This window comes from Staurois parvus, unplaced genomic scaffold (genome assembly GCF_062004578.1).
Source record: "Staurois parvus isolate SC_StPar_1 unplaced genomic scaffold, SC_StPar_1.0 ptg000234l, whole genome shotgun sequence".
In the NCBI taxonomy this organism is placed as follows: domain Eukaryota; kingdom Metazoa; phylum Chordata; class Amphibia; order Anura; family Ranidae; genus Staurois; species Staurois parvus.
The window spans coordinates 6,389,368-6,416,148 of NW_028318030.1; the positions used below are offsets into that span (position 1 = coordinate 6,389,368).

The window sequence follows — 26,781 nt, forward strand, 5'->3', positions numbered from 1 at the left end:
AATCTCAAGGACTGTTTATTGACTCTAAGTGTACAAATGTGGAAAATGTTTCCTGGACGTGCAGAGCATAGAGGGACCCAAATCAAACTCAGCGTCCCTTATGGGGGCAGTGCTACAAATACAAAAAAAAAAGATGGCTAGAACTGTACTGACACAAGCATAGAGATCAGGACATTTGGCGAAAAGTCAGAAGCCCTTGCATACTTGTTCAGGTCAAAGCATTAAAGCGAGAAGGCCAGCATGACACTCAGGCAACTATGCATTTTCTGATAGAGAACTGAGGAATGATAGCCTCCACATATTTGATGAGGGGGTTCATTTATGTTTAATGTAAAAGCCACATTTTACTGAATATTTAATTGCGCATAGAGGATACATTTTAAAATGTGCATTGCATACGGTTGGGGTGAGGCATTGTTGAGTGGCGGTACCACTGCACGCTGTTTAATTTTTCTGCAGCATGTGTATACCCTGCAGCATGTGTGAACGGATGCATGTCCTAGTTTAGGTGGGTTGTCAGGATGGGGGGGGGGCATAAAATCACACGTGAACCACCTGCTTTCATGACAATCATTTAGTTTAGTTTGTTTAGTGTAGTTAAAAGCCCCACCCTGAGTATGTTTCTGCTTCTCATGTGCCCTTGCATTTAAGAAAAAAAACAAAAAACAGTTACTTACTACTAAATTCAGTATTTGTGTTCTAAAGAAACTAATGTGATGTAATAATTCCCACCAGCACTGTGCTGCTTATTGGTTATATTAATAGTAAGTAGATGTATACCACCACCTGAAATTGGAGGAATCAACTTTTCACACACCATATACAATGGACCTTTACAATATCTAAAGTTCAAATTGTGTTTGGTCATGTAAAAGGAGACATGAGTGAATCTGTAAATCTGCCAATATTCAATTCACCAACGATTGGTAAATCCATGTAAAAATGAATTGTGTTTCATCATCTCTTCTGCAACACAATGAGCTACTGGTCATTTCCCTTCCCTCTCACCTTTCAGTGACATTCGGTTTTCCCTTTGTCTACTTTCCCCTGTCCACTGTTGGCTCCAGCTCAACTTCCATTTCCCCCCAGCCACAACCATCTTCCCATATGCCCCCCAACCATGCTCAGCTCAACTTTCAATGATTACAATAATCCACATAGAGCATTTAGGACAGCTTATATAGGTATAAATCCCCAGCACACTAGGATGTGTGAATCATAAAACATTTATTAACACACTGTGAATCCAGTCAATAAAAGGTTTCTATGGTAAATAATCCACAAATGTATTCATACATTTGTCTACAATATCTGCCATAAACTGATGATAATACCACACAACATTGTGCCCATGTACTTGATGGTGACAGACTAGTGGTGGATTGTGATCATGGGTCACAACAATAAATTACCTCCCTCAGGCGAGCATGGCAGGCACAGGCCGCTGAAAATATGTTGACAACAGACTCATGGAAGGATGGATGGCTGAATGGCCGACCAATTGGTTGGTAGGCTAGAAATGCCAGGAGAGGCAGACTGCTGGTGTATACCAGAACCTCAAAGCCAGGGCAGAAGCCACTGAATTTATTAGTTTCAATTATTACACCAGATTCAGTCTCCTTCTTCCCCTACTCCATGATCAGTTTTTTTTTACTCTGACTCCAGATAACCAGTTCTAGTAATGTGTCACACATGACCAAAAAATAGGTGTCCAGCTGAAAAATATTGCTTGATTGCATCACTCAGAAGCCAAAAATAATATCATGTAAATTTACCCATCGATGAGCAGGCACATAATTGTACATTTGTATTTCTGAGTATGCTCCTTTCCCACTGCTGAAACATACTAAACAATGGCCATACCAACTCTGCTCCCCCTGGGCTTACATTCTTAAGATGACAACTCCAGGAGACATATACACATATACAGTTAGGTTCAGTTGCAATTGTTCCACATCCCTGCCATATACAGACTTGCTAAGATTTCTTACAATATTGTATATTCCAGACATTGCTGCCATGCTACTGAAGGAGGTAACACATGTACAGTTTGGTACCATATTGCAGAAAGCACACATATGGTCAGTGTGTTCCCCTACCACCGTATTGCAAGAAATAACACAGAAAGGTCATTTGACTTTAAAGCTGAAGTTTAGTGAAATTTGTTTTGGCTATGCGGCACCAGGGACATAACTTGTTCTATCTTCTGCTGGTTGCTTTCCCAAAATGCAAAGCACTCTATGAATGGAGGACAGACAGATAACTGACATGATCAGTCTCCTCTAATCAGAGTGCTTTCCATTCTGGGAAAGAATAATATGAGTTTTGTGAATGGAAGAGAGAAAAGAGAAAGGGGTAGGGGAGCGGTGCCATTGCTTGTATCCACCAATCATAACCCCTGCAGCACTGGAAGATCACCACTGTGAAGGGTATTGAAAAGAGCATTTTAAAGAATGCATTTAATGTGTATAAAGTTTGTATTCACTTGGAGAATTGGTACAGCACATATTATTTTTAAAGAAAACATGAGTGAGCAGGCAAAACACATTTATTTTCTTAGGGGATTCATATTCAACTATAGGTCACAATCATAAAAGCAAAACATGGCAAAAAGTAAACAAATAAAATGCCCCCTGTTCAAAAGTCTGCATACCCTTAGTTCTTAATACTGTGTATTGTTCCCTTTAGCAATGGCAATGTACAGTCTTTTGTAATAGTTGTCTATACGGTCCTGAATTCTTGTAGGAGGTATAGCTGCCCATTTGTCTTGGAAAAATGCTTCTGGGACATGCAAAGTGTTTGGTCATCTTGCATGAACCACATGATTGAGATCTTCCCAGACTTCCAGAGACTGTGATGGCCACTCCAGGACCTTGACCTTTTTCTTCTGCAACCAATGGAGGGTCAACGTTGTGCTGGAAGGTCCAAGACCGTCCAGTGCCCAGCTGTCATGCAGAAGAATGAAAATTGTCTGCCATTATTTTCCAATAACATGCTGCATTCATCTTGCCATCAATTTTCACAAGATTTTGCATGCCTTTAGAGCTCATACACCCCCAAAACATCAGTCAGCCACTGTAGGCCTTGTTGACCCCTCTCCAAACATGGCGCTTAGCTTATGGTTGTGTCTATTTTGGTCTCGTCACTCCAGATTACAATGTTCCAGAAGCTGTGAGGTGTGTCAAGGTGTTGTCAGGCATATTGTAACCAGGTTATTTTGTGGCATTTGTGCAGTAAACGTTTTGTTTCTGGCAACACAACGAGGCAGTTCATTTTTGTTCAAATATCGTCGTATTGAGGTTCTTGAAACAGCCACACAGTCTTTTTTTTCCAGAGCAGCCTGTATTTCTCCTGAAGTTACCTGTGGGCTTTTCTTTATATCCCGAACAATTCTTCTGGCAATTGTGGCTGTGATCTTTATTGGTTTGGTATCAAGAGATCCCCAGATTTTTCAATTCTTAATAAATGATTGTACTGACTGGCATATTTAAGGCTTTGGATATCTTTTTGTATCTTTATAAAGTTCCACTACCTTGTTATGCAGGTCTTTTGACAGTTTTTTTGCTCCCCATGGCTCAGTATCTAACCTGCTCAGTGCATCCATATGAGAGCTAACAAACCTATTGACTATTTATACACAGGCACTAATTGCAATTTAAAAAGCCCCAGATGTGGGAAATTATCCTTTTATTTGCCGTTTTAACCTGTGTGTGTCATCTTGTGTGTCTGTGCCAAGGCCAAACATTCCAGGGTATGGAAACTTTTGATCATTGCCATTTGGGTGATTTCTGTTATCATTATGATTTAAAAGGAGCCAAACAGCTATGTGATAATAAATGGCTTCATACGATCACTATTCTTAAATAAAAGACAGTTTTTGGCATGATCAGTCATATTTTCAATATCAATGCCAACATTTCACCATTTCTGTCAGTGAATGCAAACGTTTGAGCACAACTGTCTTTAAGAAAACTGAGCTATGCAAGTGTGAAGACTCATAATTCTATGTTTTCTATTATTAAGTTGAACTTGAAGTGGAGTGTGGAAAGGAGTTAACTGTCTCACAGTAATAGCCAAAACACAGATTGAGTTAAACACTTTTTGTTTGCTGCCCATTCGTTTTAATGTCCTGAAGTGCCTGCATTTTATGCACCTTTTTTGAAATGTAGCAGCAGGAAAATCGCATGCTGATTTTGCACCATAGGATTTTCTGCACGTTCCCGTACACGTGCTGCATTTTTTGATGCGTGGGGATGCCATTATTGTTGAATGAAAGCCCTGCGTGTCTTTAAAGAGCAGCATGTTATGATTGCGGATCCGGGAATTGTACCTGTGCTATCACCTGCCTAAGTGTGAACCTAACCTTAAAGTGAATTATCTGAACCATCCTTTTCCTTGTCACTGCACTCCTAGTAGATTTTCCATAGCAATACATGGAAGCAGCATGCTTGGTGGTCTGGCAGGCGGATGACAATTCCATTTCCATGGACAGCAGTAAAAATTATGAGAGTGCCTGCATTCTTAAAACATTTTGGGTAAGGTTCTTCTTTAAATAAATACAAAACCTACAGGCATATGAATATTTAGTTATTTGTACCATTTATTAATAAACATGACCCAAACTAACATTTTGCTACTGTACATCAAACATTGTACTACTATGTGTTCTTTGCCAACTATTTTAGCAGAGATAATACTGTGAAATAGCCAAGCTATCATAGCATGGTCTATATATAAGTATGGTCTATATATAAGTATACTCCTTGGAAATCCCAGTCTCTCTTAAATCAGACCAACAAGACTGAAAGCCAGTGACAGCTCCATGAGATGGCAACATGCATCATTCAGAGCAACGCCAAGTCTAAATTGCAATTTCCAATTATTTTACGAACTTTGATAAGTGTCTTCCTGTGTCTAGAAAGGTAGTTAAACTTCAGGTACTGATGCTCAGAGCATGCCATCTTTTCACAAGTTCTTTGGGTTTATTAAGCATTTCATTCCAGTGCTCCAGCTCTCGACCTCTGGTGTACATGTATGGTCCAACGACAACACGGCCAAGCAACGCAGTCTCTAAATAAAACAGAATGCATATCAAATGATTGTCAGTTTGTCTTCAGTAATATACTGAATACACACTCATCAGCTACTTTATTAGGTACACCTGTTCAATTGCTTGCTAACACAAATTGCTAATCAGCTAATCACAGGGCACCAACTCAATGCATTTAGACATCTAGATGTGGTGAAGACAACTTGCTAAAATTCAAACCAATCATCAGAATGGGGAAGATAGGGGATTTAAGTGACTTCGAACATGGCATGGTTGTTGGTGCCAGACAGGCTGATCTGAGTATTTCAAAAACTGCTGAAAAAAAATGTGGAATAGACTCCCTCAAGAGTCGGTTCTGGCCAGCTCAGTGGATTGCTTCAAAAAAGGCCTGGATTCTTTCCTAGATACAGAATATAACTGGATACTAACATTTATAGGTAAAGTTGATCCAGGGAATATCCGATTGCCTCTCTGGGGATCATGAAGGATTTTTCCCCCTTGCAGGAGCAAATTGAACCATGCTTTTTTTTTTTTTTTTTTTTCCTCTGGATCAACTGTGGGTATAGGAAATATAACTTTTTTTTTTACTGGTTGAACTAGGTGGACTTTTGTGGTTTCCAGCCAGACTTACTATGCTGATCTACTGGGATTTTCACACACAACCATCTCTGGGGTTTACAGAAAATGGTCCGAAAAAGCCGTGTTGATGTCAGAGGTCAGAAAAGAATGGGCATTTGATTTCAGCTGCGACACATGGATGGCAGGGTCAGGATTTGGCGTAAATAACATGAAAGCATGGATCCATCCTGCCTTGTATCAACAGTTCAGGCTGGTGGTGGTGTAATGGTGTGGGGGATATTTTCTTGGCACTAGCAAGGTGTACCTAATAAAGTGGCTGGTGAGTATAAATAATCTCTTCATACCCCTACTTATTTACTGGAGCAATACTAAGATTAGTAATGGTATGTAGTAATCCATAGCAATTAAACACATTTTAGATAAGTGTAGACAGATTTCCAGCAATTTGGAACCTGCTTATCTAAAACAATATACCTTAACACAAGACCCTGAATGTTATGCAGCATTTCCATTCTCAAGGCCTCAGTGTAAATTCTATGCCCTCTCACCCCTTCCACAGCAAACAGAATGCACTGTGCCTAGCACAAAACATGTCAGAAAAAAACTTGTTTCTGTTGGCTATTTCAACAAAGGCAGAATATTATTTTGCATCTTAGAGAGCGGCATTTCTGATACAGTTGATTGCTTCAGTGGAGACAAGTTGAGAGAGCACCTGAGATGTGATCGTGGAGTATGGAGCCTGACCGTGCCTGCTGCAGCATGGGAAATATTTGACAATGAATCTAAAGTCTCTTCCTGTACACTTGATGTCAGCTCTTCTCCCTTGGAAATGTCACATGGGGTATGGGGTCAGTGTCAACAGTAAGCTCTGCAATTACTTAATAATACAGTGATGGACCTGTGTTTTCTAACATGAACACAGATTCTTGATGTTTACATTGCATCAACAACCCTGTTCTGGTGGCCCCTTCCACCCGAAGCCCATAGCAGCAACATGATCTGCTGTAGCTATTGATGGACCCTGGCGCACCAAGAACAGGCTTCATGGAGGCGAAGCACAAGCTTGCAACAAACTGGAATACACTGCTCCCTTGCCAATAGAAACTTCATAAATGATGGCTTCAATCATCATCAGCTATTTATACTAACTGATAGAACTGCCACCTGTATTTTAAGTGCACTAGTTGCTAGGCCTTTATTTATTAGTTTTAGGATAGGGGTAGGCAACCTTTAAGAGGTGGAGATCTATCTGAACAGCATGTGGGAGATCAAAGTTCACTGGGGTGTGCCTTTTTATTTATTTATAGAAAAAGAAATGCCCCCAGTAATAAATAAGGATCTATAATTCCTGCTGTAGCTATAAACCAAAGCAACACCCCTGACTGATGCCTCTACAACCAAATGGGGAAGTGGTTGGGAGGTGGTAAACCTGTGGCTGAGCCAAAGGGTTTTACTGCCCCCCAACCACATGTGTGATCAAGCCCTTATAGACCACTTTACAAAGTACGACCAATATGACCCCCTCTGTTCAGTGCAATTCACCCCCACCCATATTCCTCATGATAGAGATCTCTCGTATCATTCATTCCAGCCTACGCCCTCAGTACAGGCTCCCTGTCCAGCACAGACAATCAGCATTCCAACACAGACACCCCTTCCAGTAGAGACTACTCAAAACAGCCCCCCCCCTCCCAGTTCAGGATGCCTCAGTATAGAACCCCCCCAGTACCAACCTCTTAGTACACAGCTTCTCCCGTTCAGTACAGATGCCTCAGTACAGAAAATCCCCTCATCCTCCTCCCTCTGTACCAGCCTCTCCAGTATAGTTCCATTCAATGGTCCATGTTCTTACGGCAGCCAAGCAAACTATTGGTAAGGTATGGAAAACATCTACTCTTTCCACTGCTGAAACCAAGTCTTTAGTTACTTTTACATAGGAAAAGTGAAATAGGATTTCTGACCAAATACTTGGCAACATGGCTCCCCTGGTCCACATATGTTCTTAGTCAGGGGCAACTGACCATTTGGGAACTCGGGCACTGCCCAAGGGCCCAGGGTCACTAGGGGACCCCATGAGATGTCCCTGGTACCTTTTTTCATAGGCTTTTTTGGGTGTGGTTTGAGTGTGGGTGAGGACACAGGGGCCCCATGATACCCTGTTGCCCGGGGGCCCCATGAGTTGTCAGTCCACCCCTGTTCTTAGTCCTACTCTTGATGTGGACCAGGCCTGAATACATTGAAGCTTTAGTGGCTTCTCTTCATTTCTCTCTTTCCTTGTCTCTCTCATTTCCTTTGATGCTTCTTTCCCAACCTAGATCACCATTTATCAACCCCTTCCACTTTTTATGACAGGATGTGATGTGATTTTGCGCAGGGGAATCAATTGACCTGTTATCGCTAATTGTTGATTAATGTTTCAAATCATTTGTTGTACTGACATCAACAGATTTCGTAGTACCTTTCTATGTAGAATTGTTTTTAAACTTGTGTACACATTGTTTCTTTGTTAGCACATAAGAGTCAATACATGAATTTGATGCATTTACTGTAAACGGTTTATTGCACAGAAAATTGATCAAAAAACTATCAAACCATAAGCAATTCTGCTTCTTATAATTCGACTAAAATTTACACTGAAGGTAGATTTTTTTTTTCAGTGATATCAGTTGCCTCCCATATAGGCACATTGATAGCATAATACTTTCCATATGTTTTGCCTAGGAAGTGTTTTGTAGAACAAAACTCCTCCCAATGTCAAGTGACTATATCACATTAGCAAGTTCGGCAGCAATCTCTTTTAGATGGCATCTTTTGAAATAGGATCCAGACAAGCAAGATCGGTGACCCAGTGACTCATTTACATTACATTTACAACATAACTTCTACTGAACTATGTTTTCTGATGTATGACTTCCAGCTTAAGAATATTAACTTTTTTTATAGCAGTGTTTTGTTTTCTATCTTCAACGCCTTTATTTTATGCATTATTTGCATACATTTTAACCAACAGTACCTTCTGATGAAATGGAACCAGGCAAGTTAGAAACAACCTATAATTTTCCTATATCCAGCTTTTTGTACTTTTTAAATAAATCAGGTTTTTAACTAAATAAATGAAGCTTTGCCTTTTTTGGTTTCACTAATCAATGGACATAAATGAATACTTATACTCATACTTAATGAGTATTTTTTAATATACTGTAGAGCTCTCTAACGGAGTAATATCTGATTATTCTTTCTTACCTGCCTCCGTCATCCAACAGCTGGCAAAGCCTACAGATGGCCGTAGCTGGCATCTAATTGAGTTTTAAAACCTTAATTCTCTGTTATATTCAATATAATTGTTTCACTTGGGAGATACTTACAGTACAAATCTTCCTGGGCATAACAAAGGCTATAATAATATTAATAATTAGACGGCTTGATAGATACACATCCTCGTGCCCTTTTCATATGAATAAAACATCTGTGCAGTAATTACCCTCCGTCATCATAACAAAGACCTGCAGTGCTCATTGACGGTAAAATGGTTAATAAGGGAACTAAAGTCTTGTTTGCTAGTGATATGGGACAGGTGAAGGTTGGATAAACAGCTGGAGAGGGCCACCTAGTTCACACATTGCTGTTTGTTGTATTTTCCATCCAAGGTTTTTGAAGCAGAATAGTTTAACTCCCTGGTGGCAGAAGCAAAGTGTTTATATTACTGGATGGTCAAACAGAAGCAAATCTAGACTATCCTCAGCCCCACGCAGTACTGAAACCATATGTTCCAATTCAATATACAACAATTGTGTTTAAACTGCTGACATTTCATTATAATCAATGCTTAATATGAATAATAATGAGTAATCTTTTCATAAGTTATTAGAAAAATGGTACAAGCTCCTAAAGCAGAACTTTACCCTTTCTAATAACTTTCCTCCTCTCCACCTGCTCCCCCTCTGCTGCACAGCTATCCATGTTTTTTTTCCCCTAGTTTTTTGAAAAAAAAAAGTTTTTTCTGTCATTTGCCTAGGCTAATGACATCTGCGCCCACTGGTGCCTCAAAGGATATGTGACGTTAGTATCCATTCACTAAAGCAGAAGGGGGCGGGCCCAGCGGCGCATCATCAGGAGGAGTTCCTGTACTTCCCAAAGGCAGTGTGGAACTCAAGTGCCGGCTACAGAGAAGGGGATCAGAGCGGTACAATGCTGGATCCACTGGGTGGGTGAGTATCCTTCCTGAGCAGAACACCACTATAGGTAGACGGGGGGGAATTAGGTGGATAGGTAAAGTTCCGCTTTAACATCAAAATAATATAATGGTTTGCTCTCCCCAACAATTACAGCTTTAGACCCAAGCTTAAAGCTGAACTCCAGGTATTACACGTTTACATTAAAGGATAAGTTCACCTTTCGTAACATGTTACACCCATGTTCTGGGTATAACATGTAATATGTTATTGTAGGAATGGCCCCCCAATCCTCCATTGTGACAGCTAGTGGGGTATCTTCAGTTAAAAAATGCAGCTCTGCGGGGCTCCGCCCACCTGGGAGCACCATTCATTCACAGATTTCTGTGAATGAGAAACTACAAGTCCCGACAGCTTGTAGTTCTCAATGAACAACCACGGCACTGTTGAGTGCTATGATAATTCATTGATTCTTCCTGTCAGTGTTAGGCTTCATGTACACGAGCAGCTCCTAAACTTGAGTTTAGGAGCTTTTGGCATTTTTTTGCCAAAGCTCCTAAACTCAGCTCTATAAAAGCCTATGTGTTCATGTACACATAGGTTTTTAGCAGAGTTTAAGAGCTGCCGCGTTTAGGTGAGGTTAAACCTCCCTCTTCTGAACGCAAAAGAATTGCATTCAGGAAATTAAAATTTTAACTGCCAAAAACATGGCAACTGCAGTATCGCATTTTTGCCGCAATTTGCATTTCCCAGCAGTCAGTGTAGGGTCTTTTACATAAAACTGCCTGCCCGTATGAGCAGACAAATTACACTAAAAGTCTGCAGAAGACCTGCATGGCACTGGTGCAATGACAGGCTCCTAAAACAAAAAAAAGTAAATGCACATTTTTTTAAATGCAAAAAAATTTGCATTTATAAAAGGTGAACTTATCCTTTAATCCAGCTTGGGCCAAAGTGTGTATACATATCTTATGCCTGATGGACCGCTTGGGAAGCTGGAAACCACTGTAGTATTTGGCGCATCTTCCAGATCCTGTTTAGGTTCTGTGCAGTTGGCTGCTTCACTGACCATAGGGTTTCTCACTCGGCACCATCACCATTCACTGACATTTTTATTCAATGAATACAAGACATCCTGTCATTGGACACGTTAGACAGCAAAGGCATTGACGCCACCTGCACACAACCTCACATGACCCGGATTATTGCGGCTATCACTCTAGTAGCATCAGCTACTGCAATGATTGTCAGTATCCCATCAGGCATGAGATATGCATAGATATGAGAAAGTCCAACAAAAATATTGTGAATCCATGGTCTCCATGTGTCCCAGCTTGACTTGTTATAGAAACCACCACGTGACCTTACATCCAGTATACCTATAAGCTCACCAGAGTATATGTGACTCTCTGTAAATGAGAAGTCAGAAAGCGCTTGTGTAAGTAAGGTCTCACTGGTATAATCCAAGATCCTCCTTCGGAACTCGGCACATAGGTGCTCCATCAAATATATTGATACTTTATATGGATATACTGTATGTGTGTGGCTACTTACTATCGCCTTCAGCATTCTGCAAGATGGAAAAACTCAAGCTTGCTGTGTCCAATTCACTTTGTTCCAGCTTAAAGCTGAACGTTTCATTATACACAGGATTCGGAGTCCCAAGTACAACAGCTGTCTTCTTACTCTTAATAAACCTGTTGTGATTCATGAGTGACACTTTAACAAATGCTGAGCCTATAGACATGAGACAAGAATATAAATATAATCAGACTGACATACTTTAAACAATCTAGAAAAAAATGAAATATATACAGTAAATGTATGTATTATTTTATTAGAAGTGTGTTTAACCCATTCCAAGCCCAGTTGGCCATTGATGAGAGATCACATGACACAATCCACCCTCAACCCAGTCTTTCATTTCTGCCCTTTATTAAAGAATAAGTTCACCTTTTGAAAAAAAAAATATAATTTTTTTGCAGGTAAAAATATGTGCATTTATTAGATCTTAGGCTAGCTGTCTGCGCATACTTCATACGGGCAGACAGTTACTCTTGAGCAGAAAGACTCAATTAACTAATTAGAGCGCTCACCAGCACTGTCATAGTTCATTGAGAACTACAGGCCATCAGCTGCAAAGGATGATGGTACTTGTAGGCTATTGATTCACAGGAAACTGCAAATGGAAGACATAGTGGTGTGGGCGGACCTCTGCATGGCCACTTTTGCTTTTAAATTGTGACAGCGGGTGCAGGGGATCCCTTGCCCGCTGTCACAGGGGAGGGAGGATCAGGGGTATGGGGTGCAGATGCTGGAACAGGTGGAACTTATGACATGTTCCAAAGGTGAACTTATTCTTTAATTAGGTATTAGAGTGTGTCATTCAATATTATACCAAATGTTATATAGCCCAAATTGCAAGGAGCCACACAATCTATCTGATATGTCACATAACTCAAGTGATAAATACATCTTCTTCTGGACCATGCCTTTGAAACTATTGTGATTTATTAGCTATACTTTATAAAAGAGCAGTGGTGGTGTGTCATGATGACATCAGAAGGAGTTGCATGCATGGGTTTACCTCAGTGTATGGCCAAAGATCTAGGGTCATTGCAGACACATGGGCATACATCCCTAATTCCAGCATTTGAGCCATAACGTCTACAAAAGAAATTTGCTGGATGGTCTTCAGCTGTTATCCTGTGACCTGAACCTGACCCAGCTTGTCCCTGACCATTGCTGACTCGACCTGTCTTGGACCAGCTTCTGCTTTTTTCTTTCCCTCACTGATCCAGCTAGTTCCTGACCATGGCTGATTTCCTGCTGCGGTCTTGACCTGCCCACTGACCACAACCTGACTATTACTGTCAGGGCAGGGCTGTGGAACGGACAGGTAGGCCTAGTGGCAGGGTAATGCACTGGCTGAGGACAACCACCACCAACAGACCGAAGTCCCTCAGGGCGCGGAGTCTAAGTCCCAGGCTGCCCTTCACCAGGGCCCCTGATGGTGGGGATGGACTTGACGCAGCCAGGAACCAGGTCGCGGCCCCCGAGACACCCCGGCTGCGGTAATGGCCGCCGCCAATGGCGTGTAGCTGGTGAGAATGACAATAGCATAGTCAGACAAGCCGGGTCAACAACAACGGGACAAAACAGTACAGAACAGTAGACAGAGAATCACAGGTCACGGGCCGGGTTCAGCAACGGAAGGTCAGATCAAAGGGAAACACAGAGAATGGTCTTAGTCACAAGCCGAGTCAGAATACCAGAAGAGTCACGAGCGTATACACAGAGCTGTAGCAAGACAAAGACACAAGACACAAGTGCAAAGAGCATGTGCAGATCCCAGGCTTATATGTACTCAGCCACACCCCTTTGGGGGATGGACCTCAGAGACCTGAAGGCATAAAAGATTCCCATCATGCTCAGCAGAAATCCAAGATGGATGCCAGCACATGGAGTAACATAACCTCTGGGAAAAGGTAGGACCTTGACAATTACCCTGTTTACATGTTGTTTTTATGTTTGCCAACGCAAAGCTTATTTCAGTTTATGCTACCAGCCTGTTCTTATCAGCTGCTGTTCCAGATTACTCTTCTGAGGTCACTCCACCTGCTGCCCTGCTCCTTGTTGACATCCTCATCCTGCTCTTTACTGATGTCCTTACTGGTCTGCATGAGCTCTTAACACTAAAGTCTTCTGCCAGAAGTGAGCAGCTGTGTACTGGACTTTCTGCATCTTTGCCAATCGGTGCCTTCTCACCCCCTGTTCTCTACTCCAAAGATATTTGGATCAGAAGTGTGAGGGAAGCCCTCACATTTACTTCGGCCTCTAACCAGGTAAATGATATGGTACAAAACAGGCTACATGAGCCAATTAGAAAAAGTTTTATGCAGTCGTCCTAAAGTTAAAAACTGATTTGTGATGTCCTGACTTACTACATTCTAGCATTGTTTGCAGTTTGTAAAGAAATAGGCCATAAAAAACTGCCAATATCACTTGAATAAAATATCCGCTTACCTCCATTGTAGGCATGTCCTACCCTGCATAAATGCATGCAGGGTAGGACAGGGCTGCAAAATATCTCCATGTACATAGGGGTACATTTCATAAATATACCCCGTGTATGTTGAGATGTGTTGCAGCCCTGGCCTGCCCACATATGCCTGTAATAACCAAAAAATGCACATCAGTATAATATTATCCTTAATATGATCCTTAATAATGTCATTTTAATTAACCAACTTCTAGGCAGACAATACATGCCTAACTGTGTATCTTTATATAACAAAATTTAAAAAAGGATCTGTTAATATTTCCTTCCTCTGGTCAGTCTTCTGTGTTTTTTTTTCTTCTGTATAATCAGATCTTACTAAAACCAGACACCACAATAAATGATCAATGAAAACAGCAGAGAGAGTGAATCTTGGAAAACATGGAAATAAAAGTGGTTCACAGAAAGGAATATTGTGTGGCCAATAACTGTACAGGGAAAAGCCACCTTTTTTCCTTTGCCCTGACGATAACTCCAGCCTTACAGGTCACATTTTACTGTATAAAATCATAATATATGAATACATTATACACCTAACTTAAATGTTTATTATTTTATATACCTAATTTATTTTATAGTCTATCTACCACCTACTAAAGCTTTCATTTTAGGTAGAGGAGGGAAGGATTGGAGCTACTGCCAGGAGGATTTGTGCCCTCAATTTTCACCCTAAGGACTTCACATGAAATGAACGTTTTGCAATGAGAACACAGGCAAGGCTACTAGAGAACCATTTATAGTTCTGTACATGAAAGAGCATCATGCAAACAGTATAAATATAACATAAAACGTCCAGTCTAGTAAGTTTTCCATAGCATTACACAAGCTGAGCTTATTCCTGCTTTACACATACCCTACTATGACATGTGAAGTTAAAACTTGTCCACCTACAACAAATAATCAGTATTTTGGACACAAAAAGTTGTGTTTTTTTAACGGAAAATGTTATGTGATCTATTTTAGATACAAATCAGTCTAAGTGGAATTGTTTTTTAAGTATTTTACCATGTCTTCATTTGCAAGGAAAGTTGTCCATCTTTTCCACAATAAAAGAAATTGTCTGCCTTTTCTGGCATTTGGTGCTACAAGATAATCATTCAGTTTAAACGCTATTACACTCCTGCGCAGCTTGTTTTTATGTCAGATATAATTTGCTGTACTTCTCCAAATCAAATTGTAAGCATTTGTTGTTTTGATTAAATAACAGTTGTTCTTATGAATTAGAAGCAGCTGTAACTCATGTGTTGCGGATCTGGATCAATCTTGTCACTGCTTAGAGACATCATGTGCTGGATTGTCATAATAGAGGCCAAGCATTAATTTTCCTAAACTGGAGATTTCCAAGCAACCTATACATCTTCTGTGTGTGTTTGTGTCCCCTTGGTGTAATGTGGTAGAGCGCCCACCCAACAGCTTCTGAATTTATGAGAGCAAAGGAAGTCGATCGGCTCCACTCCAAACAATCCACTTTATTAAACCAGGATAAAACCAATACAGACTGGAAATACAGTGGGGAACTGGCAGGTAAACGTGTTTCACACTACAGACAGCACTTATTCATTGCCCATTCATACCCATATTCATACCAATACCCATTGGGGTAATGAATAAGCGCTTACCCATATGAATTACCTATTCAAACCCATATTCATACCCATTAGGGTAATGAATAAGCTCTGTCTTTAGTGTGAAACGCGTTTACTTGCCAGTTCCCTACTGTATTTCCACTGTCTGTATTGGTTTTATCTTGTAGCAATAAATGGATTGTTTGGAGTGCAGCCAATCGGACTTTCTTAGTTCTCATCTATGCAACACACAAGCTGGGCTAGCACCTACAAGAGGAGTTGTGCTTGGAGATTGGGAGTCTCTCTACCCTGAGCAGTGGTAAACAGCTTCTGAATTTACTTGTATTGGGAATTGTAAGGTCATATTTCACCAGGATGTGGATGGTAATGTCTAAGGACATTATTAGGTTTGGGGCAGATTTTCCTGGAATGTGCAAAGGGGGCACATCATTTGGACACTCTTCTTGGGACTGCCGCCACCCAGCCTATTTTATTTTCCTTATTACAGTTAAATGGCATTTCCTGTGCATTGCTAAAATGGGGACACTGGCCATTTTAAATATGTAAAAATATAGGATCCAAAATGATCCAATTGGAATTCCTGGAATTAGGGACAGTATTTAAGGACTGCAGTTGGGAGGTTTCCCTGTAGTGGCCAGTTATGCAGCAAAAAGAGCTCCCTCTCCCTTCCCATCGTGAGTACTTTATGTGGTTTGGGTCTCTCTGGAATCCTAGGGGAGGGACGTTTTTTATTCTTTGTTAAAAAAAGTATAAGCTGCTTGAGCTCTAACATCTGAGCAAAGCCTTGATTTTGATGTTATGGAAATGTAAGTTGTGACAAATTTGACTGTTAATTGAGTTATAAATCCAATAAAATGCCAAGTATGGTTGTATGTTTTTTGTTTGTTTGTATCTGGGGAACGGTATTGGTGGGTGGGTGTGGCCTGCAGTCCCAATGATATTCAGGACCCCAATCGAAAAGGGTGCATATTGAGTCCTGCACAGATTTTGAAAACAGGTTTACACTGGGTGAATGAATGAGGCTTTATTGACCAATCCTGAACTTATGATTATCACTTCTTAACAATGCAAAATGTCCTTTGAAACATTTGCCACTGTATCATAAAATATTATACATCTCTTATTCAGGGTTTGTTAATTAAATAAGGTTCTCACCATAAAATAAATAATAAAGCCTAAACAAACCTAGAAAATAAACTGTGGAGATTAGAATTAGCAAACAAACCACACACTTTTATTTATTCAAGCAAATCAAGGACATTACAGTACAACCTTCCACCATCCTGTCCAATAAAACAAAGAGGGCTCTGGGATGGACTCAATCAAGATATTACAAATTTATGTACCCACCTGACAGATGGCTAAACTGAGAGCCAGAGAACGCCTCAACATTTGCCACCTACACATTCAGGTGATTGCTATCGCAGACAAAAGATAATCTGCCCCTTACGCCCCATTTACTGGTGCATACTGTTTCAAAAAACACCCCTGCAAAGGGCTATCTTTATCCACACAGTAGGCACAGGTGTTCCATGCAGGCAAACATCTGCATGGATCTCCAAGCACGGCATTCTGTACCCATCCTTTCATGGATCAGAATGCAGTCTGTCAGCATTATGCTTCCAGTTATACCCTCCCCCTTTTGTCTGTTCTCAATAGATACCAAGAAAGTGTTTGATCACCTATACTAGGGGTTTATATGGGCCAAACAGCAACTTGCCATCTACTGGAAAAGATTATGGCCCTTAATAACTGTCTCACAGCCCAAATTTCGCATGAGTTGCATACTCTCAATTCCTTTCCAAATCAACAGTGGGACACACCAATGGTGACCCCCTCTAATATTTCTTGAAATATGAACATTTGGCGTAGGTAATTTGCCTTTAACTCTGACATTTGCAATGTGGTAACAGGAGACTATCATCACAAGATGGGGCTTTATGCTGCTGATATGCTTTTAATACATCTTTACCCTGGATATTGTTCCCATCCCTTTTGCGGGTGTATGCGTTATTTAATAAATTCTTTGGAGCTTAAATTAAACCTTTTATTGGCAAACTTGAGTTATTAAAGGGTATCACTTAAACTTTAAAGGTTGTGCATAAATCGAAGTTAACACAGTACAACACTCTACTACTACTTCATGCATTCCTCAAGTTCAAAGTCATTTCCCACATTTCAATTGCCTTGGATGTTTCATTCCCATCAGGAATTCAGCTATACCTAGCTAATGTGTTTCCACTTCAGTGGGTCACCAAGAAGGGCTTCTCCATTTATTTATCCTGTCCACCAGGAATGTAATGCCGACATTGAAAATCTACATGCTCTCTTACACTGGAGGAGAGGTGGGTAGAGCTGGCATACCTGACATTTCAACAAATCCTCTGCATATAAGACCACCTGCACTATCTGGATTATTTTTTTGGGATCCCCACATTTTAAAGCTATCGTTTTCTGGCTTCATTTTTTCCAGCTCACACACTGGGGAGTATGCCTCTTTCCCTTGACACTCATCATCCCTTTGTCCTCCTCAGTCATTTCTGGATTGCTAATCCATTTCCATTTATGTCTACTTTCTCTTTTGCTCTTCTTTCCATTCTTTTCTAGATAAAATTCTGACAAGGAATCAATACAACGTTTGCTGATTTATGTTATGTAACATGATAAATCCAGATGTGGTGTGGTGCTTGGTTTTTCGCTGTGCTTCATGTTCCAGACCTTACGTTAGTCTGTGTAATTATTTTCTGTATATCAATTAATTTTTATTCTTTAGAAAAAATTAGTAAGACAAAATGTAGCTTTGTAGCATTTAGCATTTCTTGTGATAATTTGTGTGTATTGCTGTAAATATACCAGTTCAGAAGCAAAATGGACCTAGAAATAATTTCTTATTAACCGTGGCCTTGAATTGATGTAGGTCTATTTAAGCCTGGTACACACGGTATGTTTGCCAGGAGGTCGCTGTTTTAACAGTGTGATTTTAGTACACAGAACGGGGAGCTGAGCTATCCAAACTCCTAGAGCACTTAGTCTATAATGAGTTCCCACCTCACCGATAACAACCTCCTCGATCCCCTACAGTCTGGCTTCCGCCCCCTACAATCCACCGAAACCGCCCTACTCAAACTCACCAACGACCTGCTAACTGCCAAAACCAGTGGCCACTATACAGTACTCCTACACCTCTCTGTGGCTTTTGACACGGTTGACCACCCCCTCCTCCTCAAAAAACTACACTCTCTTGGCCTCCGAGACTCCGCTCTCTCCTGGCTCTCCTCCTATCTATCGCAGCGCTCCTTCAGTGTTACCTATAACGCTGCCACCTCCTCCTCACTCCCTCTCTCTGTTGGAGTCCCTCAAGGTTCTGTGCTCGGACCCCTTCTCTTATCCATCTACACCTCCTCCTTTGGCCAATTGATAAATTCCCACGGCTTCAATTACCATCTCTATGCTGACGACACACAAATCTATCTCTCTACCCCTCACCTCACCCCTTCAGTCTTCGCCCGTATCACAAGCCTACTAAGCAACATATCGGATTAGATGTCACTCCACTAGCTCAAACTAAATCTTTCTAAAACTGAGCTGCTAGTATTCCCCTCTGACTTCTCCATCAAGACCAACAACACTATAATCAGTCCCACCCCTCAAGCCAGAGTACTAGGTGTCATCCTAGACTCCAATCTGTCCTTTCAGCCCCAGGTCCAATCGTCTACCTCACCGCAATTTATCCCCACTTCAGTCTATCATGAATGCTGCGGCCAGACTCATCCACCTTATTAAATGTTCCGTATCTGCCACCCCCCTCTGCCAATCCCTCCACTGGCTTCCAGTTGCCCAACGGATAAAATTCAAAATGCTAACACTGAGGTATAAAGCCGTTCATAATACTGCCCCAAACTTTATCACCCAAACCGTACTCTCCGCTCCTCACAAGACCTCCTACTCTCTAGTTCCCTTGTCTCCTCCTCCCATGCTCGTCTCCAGGGCTTCCCCCATCCTCTGGAACTCCCTACCCAATCCATCGGACTATCACCTACTCTGCTCACCTTTAGGCGCACTCTGAAAACCTATCTCTTCAGGGAAGCCTACCCCACCCTCAGCTAATACTGAACTCCTCTACTCTTCCAACCACTCCATCCCCCACAGCTATTTCCTCCTGTGCCACTATCCCCTCCCTCCTAGATTGTAAGCTCCAAGGAGCAGGGCCCTCGTACCCCTCTTGTATTGAACTGTATTGTATTGTTACTGTACTGTCTCGTGTACTGTCTCCCACCATAATGTAAAGCACTGATCAAACTGTCGGCGCTATATAAATCCTGTATAATAATAATAATTGTGTTCTGACAAGGGGAACACCCCACCCAAACACAACGTTCAATGATGGCAGCCATTGGCCGAGAGCACTGATCTGATGCTGATTGGCTGCTGGTTTTCCAGCAAGCTCCTTTGATAGAAGCCGATCTCTCAACTGGCTTCTGTCAAACAAGAACCCATACACACAGAATGTTAGCTGGCATCTACTGTACTGATTTTGGGCTGATTTTAGGTCCGTGTGTACAGGGCTTAACTCTTAGCAGTAAAGCATCCCAAAGGTTGCCCTGCATCATCATAGTAAAAGATGACCATTCTGGTAACAGGTTTTTACAATAGTAATGTGGTGCTTTTCTAGTACAGTAGCATGGGATCATTAATTCATTTTAATTTCTGTCAATGACACCAGTATTACATTTTCTTGTAAATGTTCTAAAACATACTCTTCAATTAGTTATTTCACACTCTTTAATATAGTATGGTAACAGATGTAACATAAGTAGCATGCAGTTAATATAAAATATAATGCTACTGCTGTTGCAGATCTGTCTCCTCTATTCCCAAAGACCAGCAGGTGTGCTGGTACAGGTAGTTCAATGGCATTAACTTGCTTGGTTCTGCTATTACCTGTTATTCCACAAGACTTGTATTGAAGATTGGTTACCACCTGTTGTAGATTTAATTAGCTACACGCCCAGCCAGACCATCTACCTTTCTATTTAAGCTTGGCTCATTGCCGCATGCCTTGCCTAAGGCTGGCCATATGCTATACAATTTTCTGTACAAGTGTCTTTAGATTTACCGTCAATGTTGTAGTGCAAGAGCCTGCCTATTTGGATACAATTGAAAGTGTTGTTCGGTTTGACCTCATATTATATGGTTTTTGGTAAATCTGAACCAAAAATCTCAAGAAAATTGTGTAGTGTATGGCCAGCCTAAGCAACAACTAGTATTGTTAGTGCCAGTCCCTCAGTGCTTTCGAGTGTACCTTGAATTACTGGCTACCTAGGAAGATTACTAGTGTACACCCAGTGTTTCCTTGTGCCCTTGGTTTACTGAGAAGATTTCAAATGAACCCGTTTACTCCTAGTGTTCTATGTTCTGAGATTCCTGGTGTTCTATAGCTGGATTCCCCTTGTTAGTGTCTGTTTGCAAGAATCTTGCAGAGCCTTCCAGTGTGATCTCAGAACCTCCAGTGTTCAGTGTCTTCAGCCATTTCCCTGTGACTGTGTTTTCCTACTTCCAACCTGTATCATTGCACCTGTTGTGTCCCTTGCTTGTGCATTCCAGTATCCTTGTGTACCTTTGGCTGGTTTTCAACCTTATCCCCCCCCCCCCGTGTTCTCCTGTGAATTCCCCTCTGCCTTTTGATAGCAGCCCCTATGTTTGTGATCTGTTTTGTTATCCCTGAGTGTATTTCTAGTCTATCCCTTGCTCGGGGGGGCCTGTGCACTTTACCTGTTCCTAGAGATTCCTGTTTGTCTCTTTGCATTGCTACTTCTTGTTGTTCTGTGCTTCTGTAAACATGTCCCCAGTGTTCATGTGTTTTTCATGCACACTTACCAGCTTGGGCTGTAATCCCTACAGTGCAATAATCACTAAGCCTCAGTGTGGCAAGTGATTTGTATCAGCCCTTAGTTTCTAAATTGTTGCCTGCTTGGGTGAGTCTGGGAATCCTTTTCAGCACAACCCATTTCTGCCTTCAGGAGCTCTGGAGAAGACCAGCAAGTTCCTTAGACTCTATGCCTTGGCCCTTTCAAGAGCCATTGCCTTTACTGCACAAGTGGACATGCTATATCCTCCCAAGACAGTACAAATAAGTGTCCTTCCTGTCCTTAACTCCATGTGTTGTACGTTTAGTGTTCCTCATATACTGTTACATCTGTTTTTCTGTAAGTGCAGCATCCCACTGCTGCTAAGATACCCCTGTCTCCCTATGAGCCTTGCACCCCAGTTCAGTAGGCATCTCTGAAGAGTATTCTGTGTCCTGCCTGCCTTTACAGGCCAGAGCAGCACTCCAGTGTTGTACTATACTCCTACTATTCCTGTGATTTTTGTTATCCGTGCTTTACAAGATCCTTGTCTGTGATTTCCTGTACCAGGTCAGCTGTAAACTGCATGGAGGCATTCTCTGATCACACCACCATCCAACGTGCAGGCTGCACAGAGGGCCCATGATCCCAACCATACATGAGTCCCTCTTCATAACAACTGTTTCATGAATTATACTTGTTCCATGCTGTTTCTCCAAATGTAGTGCATTCTAGTGCCATTGCACAAACTAGGTCAGCAATCCAAATGATGAAGACACAAGCCATTCAAATAAGCACTTGTACTAAGGATAAACCACCATAGGGCATAACTGTAAAATTTACATATTCTGTTTAGTTTTTACCTTCCTCCCATGGGTGTGTGAAAAAACATACCCATGTCTCATACTAGCTAAAAACCCAGCTATATCTTAACTGATTTTTGCCCATAAACACCTGAACAGTAATGTCTGCAATTACATATGAAAGCTTCATTATTTAGGAATTAAAAGTCAATGGTTCAGTCTAGGGCAGACTCTCAACCTTTTTAACAAGGAGGAACCATTGGAATAATTTTCCAGTTTCAGGGAACCCATGCTAATAATTACTATATCTACAGCTCATGCGTATATTATGCTGATGGTCATTGGAAAGAATGCTCCTCGCATTTCTGGCCACCACTAAGAATCTCCTACTTACTGATAGCTCAGAAGATCATTGTTGTCAGTGGTTGCTTATCTTAGAGACAGAAATTGATCATAGCTCAAAGAACCCCTAGTAACCTCTGGAGGAACCCTAGGGTTCCACATAACCCTGGTTAAGAGAGGCTATTCTCGGGAAAACCCAGAGTTACTAACGAGACCAACTGGAGGGCTAGTTGAAAATCTTTCACCAAAGCCCTCAATTAACTTTTTGACTAACAATTGACAAATTAATCACAGTTGTCAAAAATCTTGGAAAGACCTAAAGCTGCTCTTACTATTATGAAAGTAGTTTAAAGTGGAACTGTAATCAGAAAATTAAGTTCTGCTAGACGACTTTATGTTGGCCCATTTTGTATGTATAGCTATGTAAAACATTAAAAATAAGTCCCTGTACTGTTTAAAATCCAGTATTACACTGTCTAACCATGCTTTGCATTGGTTCAGTTGCTCTCTATGTTTAGGCACTGCTGAATTTGTAGAGGCTGATCTGCTGACAGCCTAAATATTTACTGCTGCTCGGGGGCCTCTGGGCTTTAGCAAAATGACAGCCTCCAGCAAGAAGAAACAGGAACAATGATTGATGCAATTTACAGCACACACTGATTTTGATAATTATTAATGTGGAATGTATGTTCCTTACTAAAGAACATTATTTTTTAATCAAGTTGTTATGGGTATAGTTCTGCTTTAAAAAGCTCACACTTATTAAAGTGAATCATAGAACTGTAGATTTACAATATGTGCATATACAACTCTCCAAATATAGCTAGAACTGGCTGAATTACAACACATACAGTATCTTTGTTTTGATGATTTTTTTCCACAGCTCATTAATTTTCAGTGATTGCCCCAGTCAATGTTTTTAACACCTAGCTATCACTATATGTCACTTAATCTCATTTTGTCTCTGTCTACACTAAGAAAGGCCATTAAAGGTGCAAATTTCTTTCCTGCAACCTTGATTCCCCCATCAACACAGACAGTGTTGACAGGGGAATCCCTCCCAGCTAACAGCCGCTAGTGATAGACGCATGTAAAATCTGGCAGGCTGGTTGTACCCAAGTAGTTCAATCAACTTGTGTACATTCAGCCTGTTCATACATGGTTCAAATCTTGGCTGGTCTCTGCTGAACCAGCTAAGATTTGAACAGTCTACGGCCAGCTTCTTTTCCAAATTCTTTTTTGGCACCAAGGGTTTTTTTTATACCAGAACAGGAAAATACTGTATAACAAAAAGTAAATGTTCTTTTGCAAACAAACTGTGCATGAATGCTGAAGAAGTCAGGGGATATGTGATATTGTGCACATAGCAGTGGAAATTAGCATGTTGGGCATATTAACCATCCCAAGACTAACCACTTTGTAGAGCTACAAAATAGCTGGCAAGCCAGATAAAGACTACTTAAGGAGATGAAGCATTTTTGCTGATAATATATAGGACTATAAAAGAAGGCCTGAAGTTAGATTGACCCTGGTTCTACAGTAAGCTGACTGAGGGCAGCCGTCTGCCAAAGATTTGCCTGGTATCACTAGAGGGTTTCACTTGGAAGATTAGAAGGAGGCAACCATTCTGTCCTTGGGCCTTGTGAGTACAGACATTGAGGAAATTGGGAACTCTGTGTGCTTGTTACCTCCCATGGTGCTTGATAGTCAGCGTGGGTCTGGAAAGGAAAGGGAACACTGGCTACTGTTCTGAAGAACTTGTCTAATTGTTGCTACTGCAGAGGACTTTGCTCAGCTACATTACCTTTGGGCTGTCGTAACTGGCTTGTAGCTTAGGAGCTCAGCCCTGTAACTACTACTACTGCAAAAAGGGGCTGTGCTCAGTCCTAAACTACTTGCTTCTACAAATTAAAGGGAAGTTTGATATCTGCTTTTTAGCCAGGACTTCCAATAGTGCTCAACGAAGAGATCAGCTAGATGTCCTCAGTATGAATAGTTCTAACTTTGGAGTAACCTACTGAATTTCCCATCCCCATGGGGACAAAAAAAAAACATCACCTTGACTGGTCATTGAAGACAACGAGTGAAAGTGTGTGTACCTGGCTGTGGAAAATACCTTGTGCCTGGCTGAAGTATGAAGAAGGGGGAAACCTAGGCAAAAATAAAAGTGGTGCTACCTATAATTAGCTGTGACTACACTCTACAAAGGCATTTTCTGTAGATAATTTATGTCCTCTATTAAGCAAGCAAAATGTATAATGCAGTAAGTGTTCCTTATTGCTATATAAATTCTCCTTTAACATAATTGAATTATCATGGAAAAGCATGATACCCATAACTAATTCAGTATCACTAGTCTAAATGTTTGTTGTAAAAGGATGCGTTAATTGCTCTTTATTGACCTTCAATGGCAGAGTAATCGGATGACATTTTCAAGGTATCCATCGTGCAGGGCCCGTAATACTGACTCAACGTGATTCTGCTGTTAGCATCAAGGGAATGACTCACAACAACCTTGATGAGATGGCAATCTAAATCATATTTATGTTCTATGTGTGCTTTGTATCACAGAAAAGAAAGATCTTTTATCAGTTGTCCATCTGTTAGATACAACTCACTAGAAACCTTATCCTAATACTGGTGAACAGACTACTCCTATGAAACTCTATATATTATCTATATTAAAATCTATGCCACACTCTGCTTGATTAGAACTTACTACATTAGGGTATACAAAGTCCTTTTGGTTAATTTTTACAATCATTTTATGAAAGAAAAACATGTACAGGTTTTCTTCTGCATGTGCATTTGTAAAAGTCAAGGTGCACTGTAGGGGAGAAATAAAAATTGTGAAACCGCAAAAGAGATTGACTGTATATAAATTCGGGTATATCAAGGATGTATTAATAAATGGCAATAAGATTAAACAGTTGCAAACAAATTCATGGACCAGAATATAAAATATCCATAGAGGAATCATACCTTCAGAGTGTTATACAGACCGGAGAAGTAATTAATTTTCTTTCTTTCAACTAGCTGGGTTAACAAAAATTATTCAACATCCTGCATCACACTTTTAAGGTGGATGGGGAAATCGCTCCCATGAAGCAATTGTATTCTGACGGTGGGGAGGCTGGTTGTACAGAAGTCATTTGAGAGACTAGCTGAATTTCTATCTATCCCTTGGTCAGGCAGGTTCGACAGAAGTCAGTCTCTGCTGAACTACCAGAAATTTCTATGGTTGCCAGACTTTTTAAATGTGTGGTGTACCGTTGGTTCTGATTCTTTTCAATCAGTATGATCAAGTAGATCTAATCTTTAACTAGCATTAGAAAATTGGGGATTTCCATATAGTAGCAAAATATATATATAGACAAAAGTATTGGGATGCCTGCCTTTACATGCACATGAACTTTAACCAATAGACGCCCGGCCAATAGCTGTTTGGCGGCCAGAAAAATACATTAGATTTCCGGGTGGACGCCATATGGCGTGCTCCTGGGCATGCACAGTTTGCGCGCTTGCAAAGCCGCGCAGCGGCGTGATCTGTCACCGGCCGTGTACACGGCCGATGACAGATCTGAGTACAGGCCCCTGTGGTCCGTACCATGTGACCTGCTGTGACCAATCACAGCAGGTCACATGACAGTTGTATACAATGGATGGCTTCATTCATGCCATCCATTGTATAATAGTGTCTAGCTGTGAATGGTCAAAGCGATCACATGCACATGTCATGTGATTAGCTGTGGCCAAATCACAGCTAAGTACAAAAAAAAAAAAAACCCTGAATGAATTGATGTCATTCAGGTAAATGCTTGCTTATAGCAAAGTAATTCTTTGCTATAAGCAAATTGTGTAAAAAAAAAAAATACTGATTACTTTGGTTATAGTGAAATATGAAAAAAAATCTTAAAAAAGGGAAAAAAATATAATAAAAATTTAAAATTAATAAAAAAATATATATATATTTTTTTTTTCATACTGTCAGTGTCCCTGATCAACGCCATGCCAGTTATATGATGACGCTGTACTGCACTGGTGACAGTATGTAAAAAAAAATAGTGAAAATAATTTTTTGAATTTTCTGAAAAATTATGACAAAAAAATACAACTTCAAAAAACTCGCCATGTCTCTTATGAAGTATGTTGGACTGTCTACTTTGCAAAAAGTGGTCATTTGGTGGATATCTGTACTGTTCTGACATTCTTGGACCTCAAGAAATTAGATTGGCCGTCAGTACTTTAGATTGATCCATTTTCAGATCTATACCATAGTTTGTGAACTCTATAACTTTCCTACAAACTAAAAAATACATCCTAATTTGGGTTATTTTCACCAA

The 26,781-nt window shown here is 40.7% G+C and overlaps 1 protein-coding gene across 1 annotated transcript in view; it reads right to left on the minus strand.

Moving 5' to 3' along the window:
- Positions 1–2,530: 2,530 nt before the first annotated feature.
- LOC149460171 (synaptotagmin-15-like) overlaps positions 2,531–26,781 on the minus strand; it is a 111,574-nt gene continuing 87,323 nt past the window's right edge. Inside the window, exons 7-8 of the mRNA XM_089680042.1 lie at positions 11,356–11,538; positions 2,531–5,070 (exon numbers count right to left, since the gene is read on the minus strand). Of these exons, the coding sequence (XP_089536168.1) occupies positions 4,934–5,070; positions 11,356–11,538 (320 nt within the window). The 3' untranslated portion in view covers positions 2,531–4,933. The remainder of the gene's footprint in view (positions 5,071–11,355; positions 11,539–26,781) is intronic.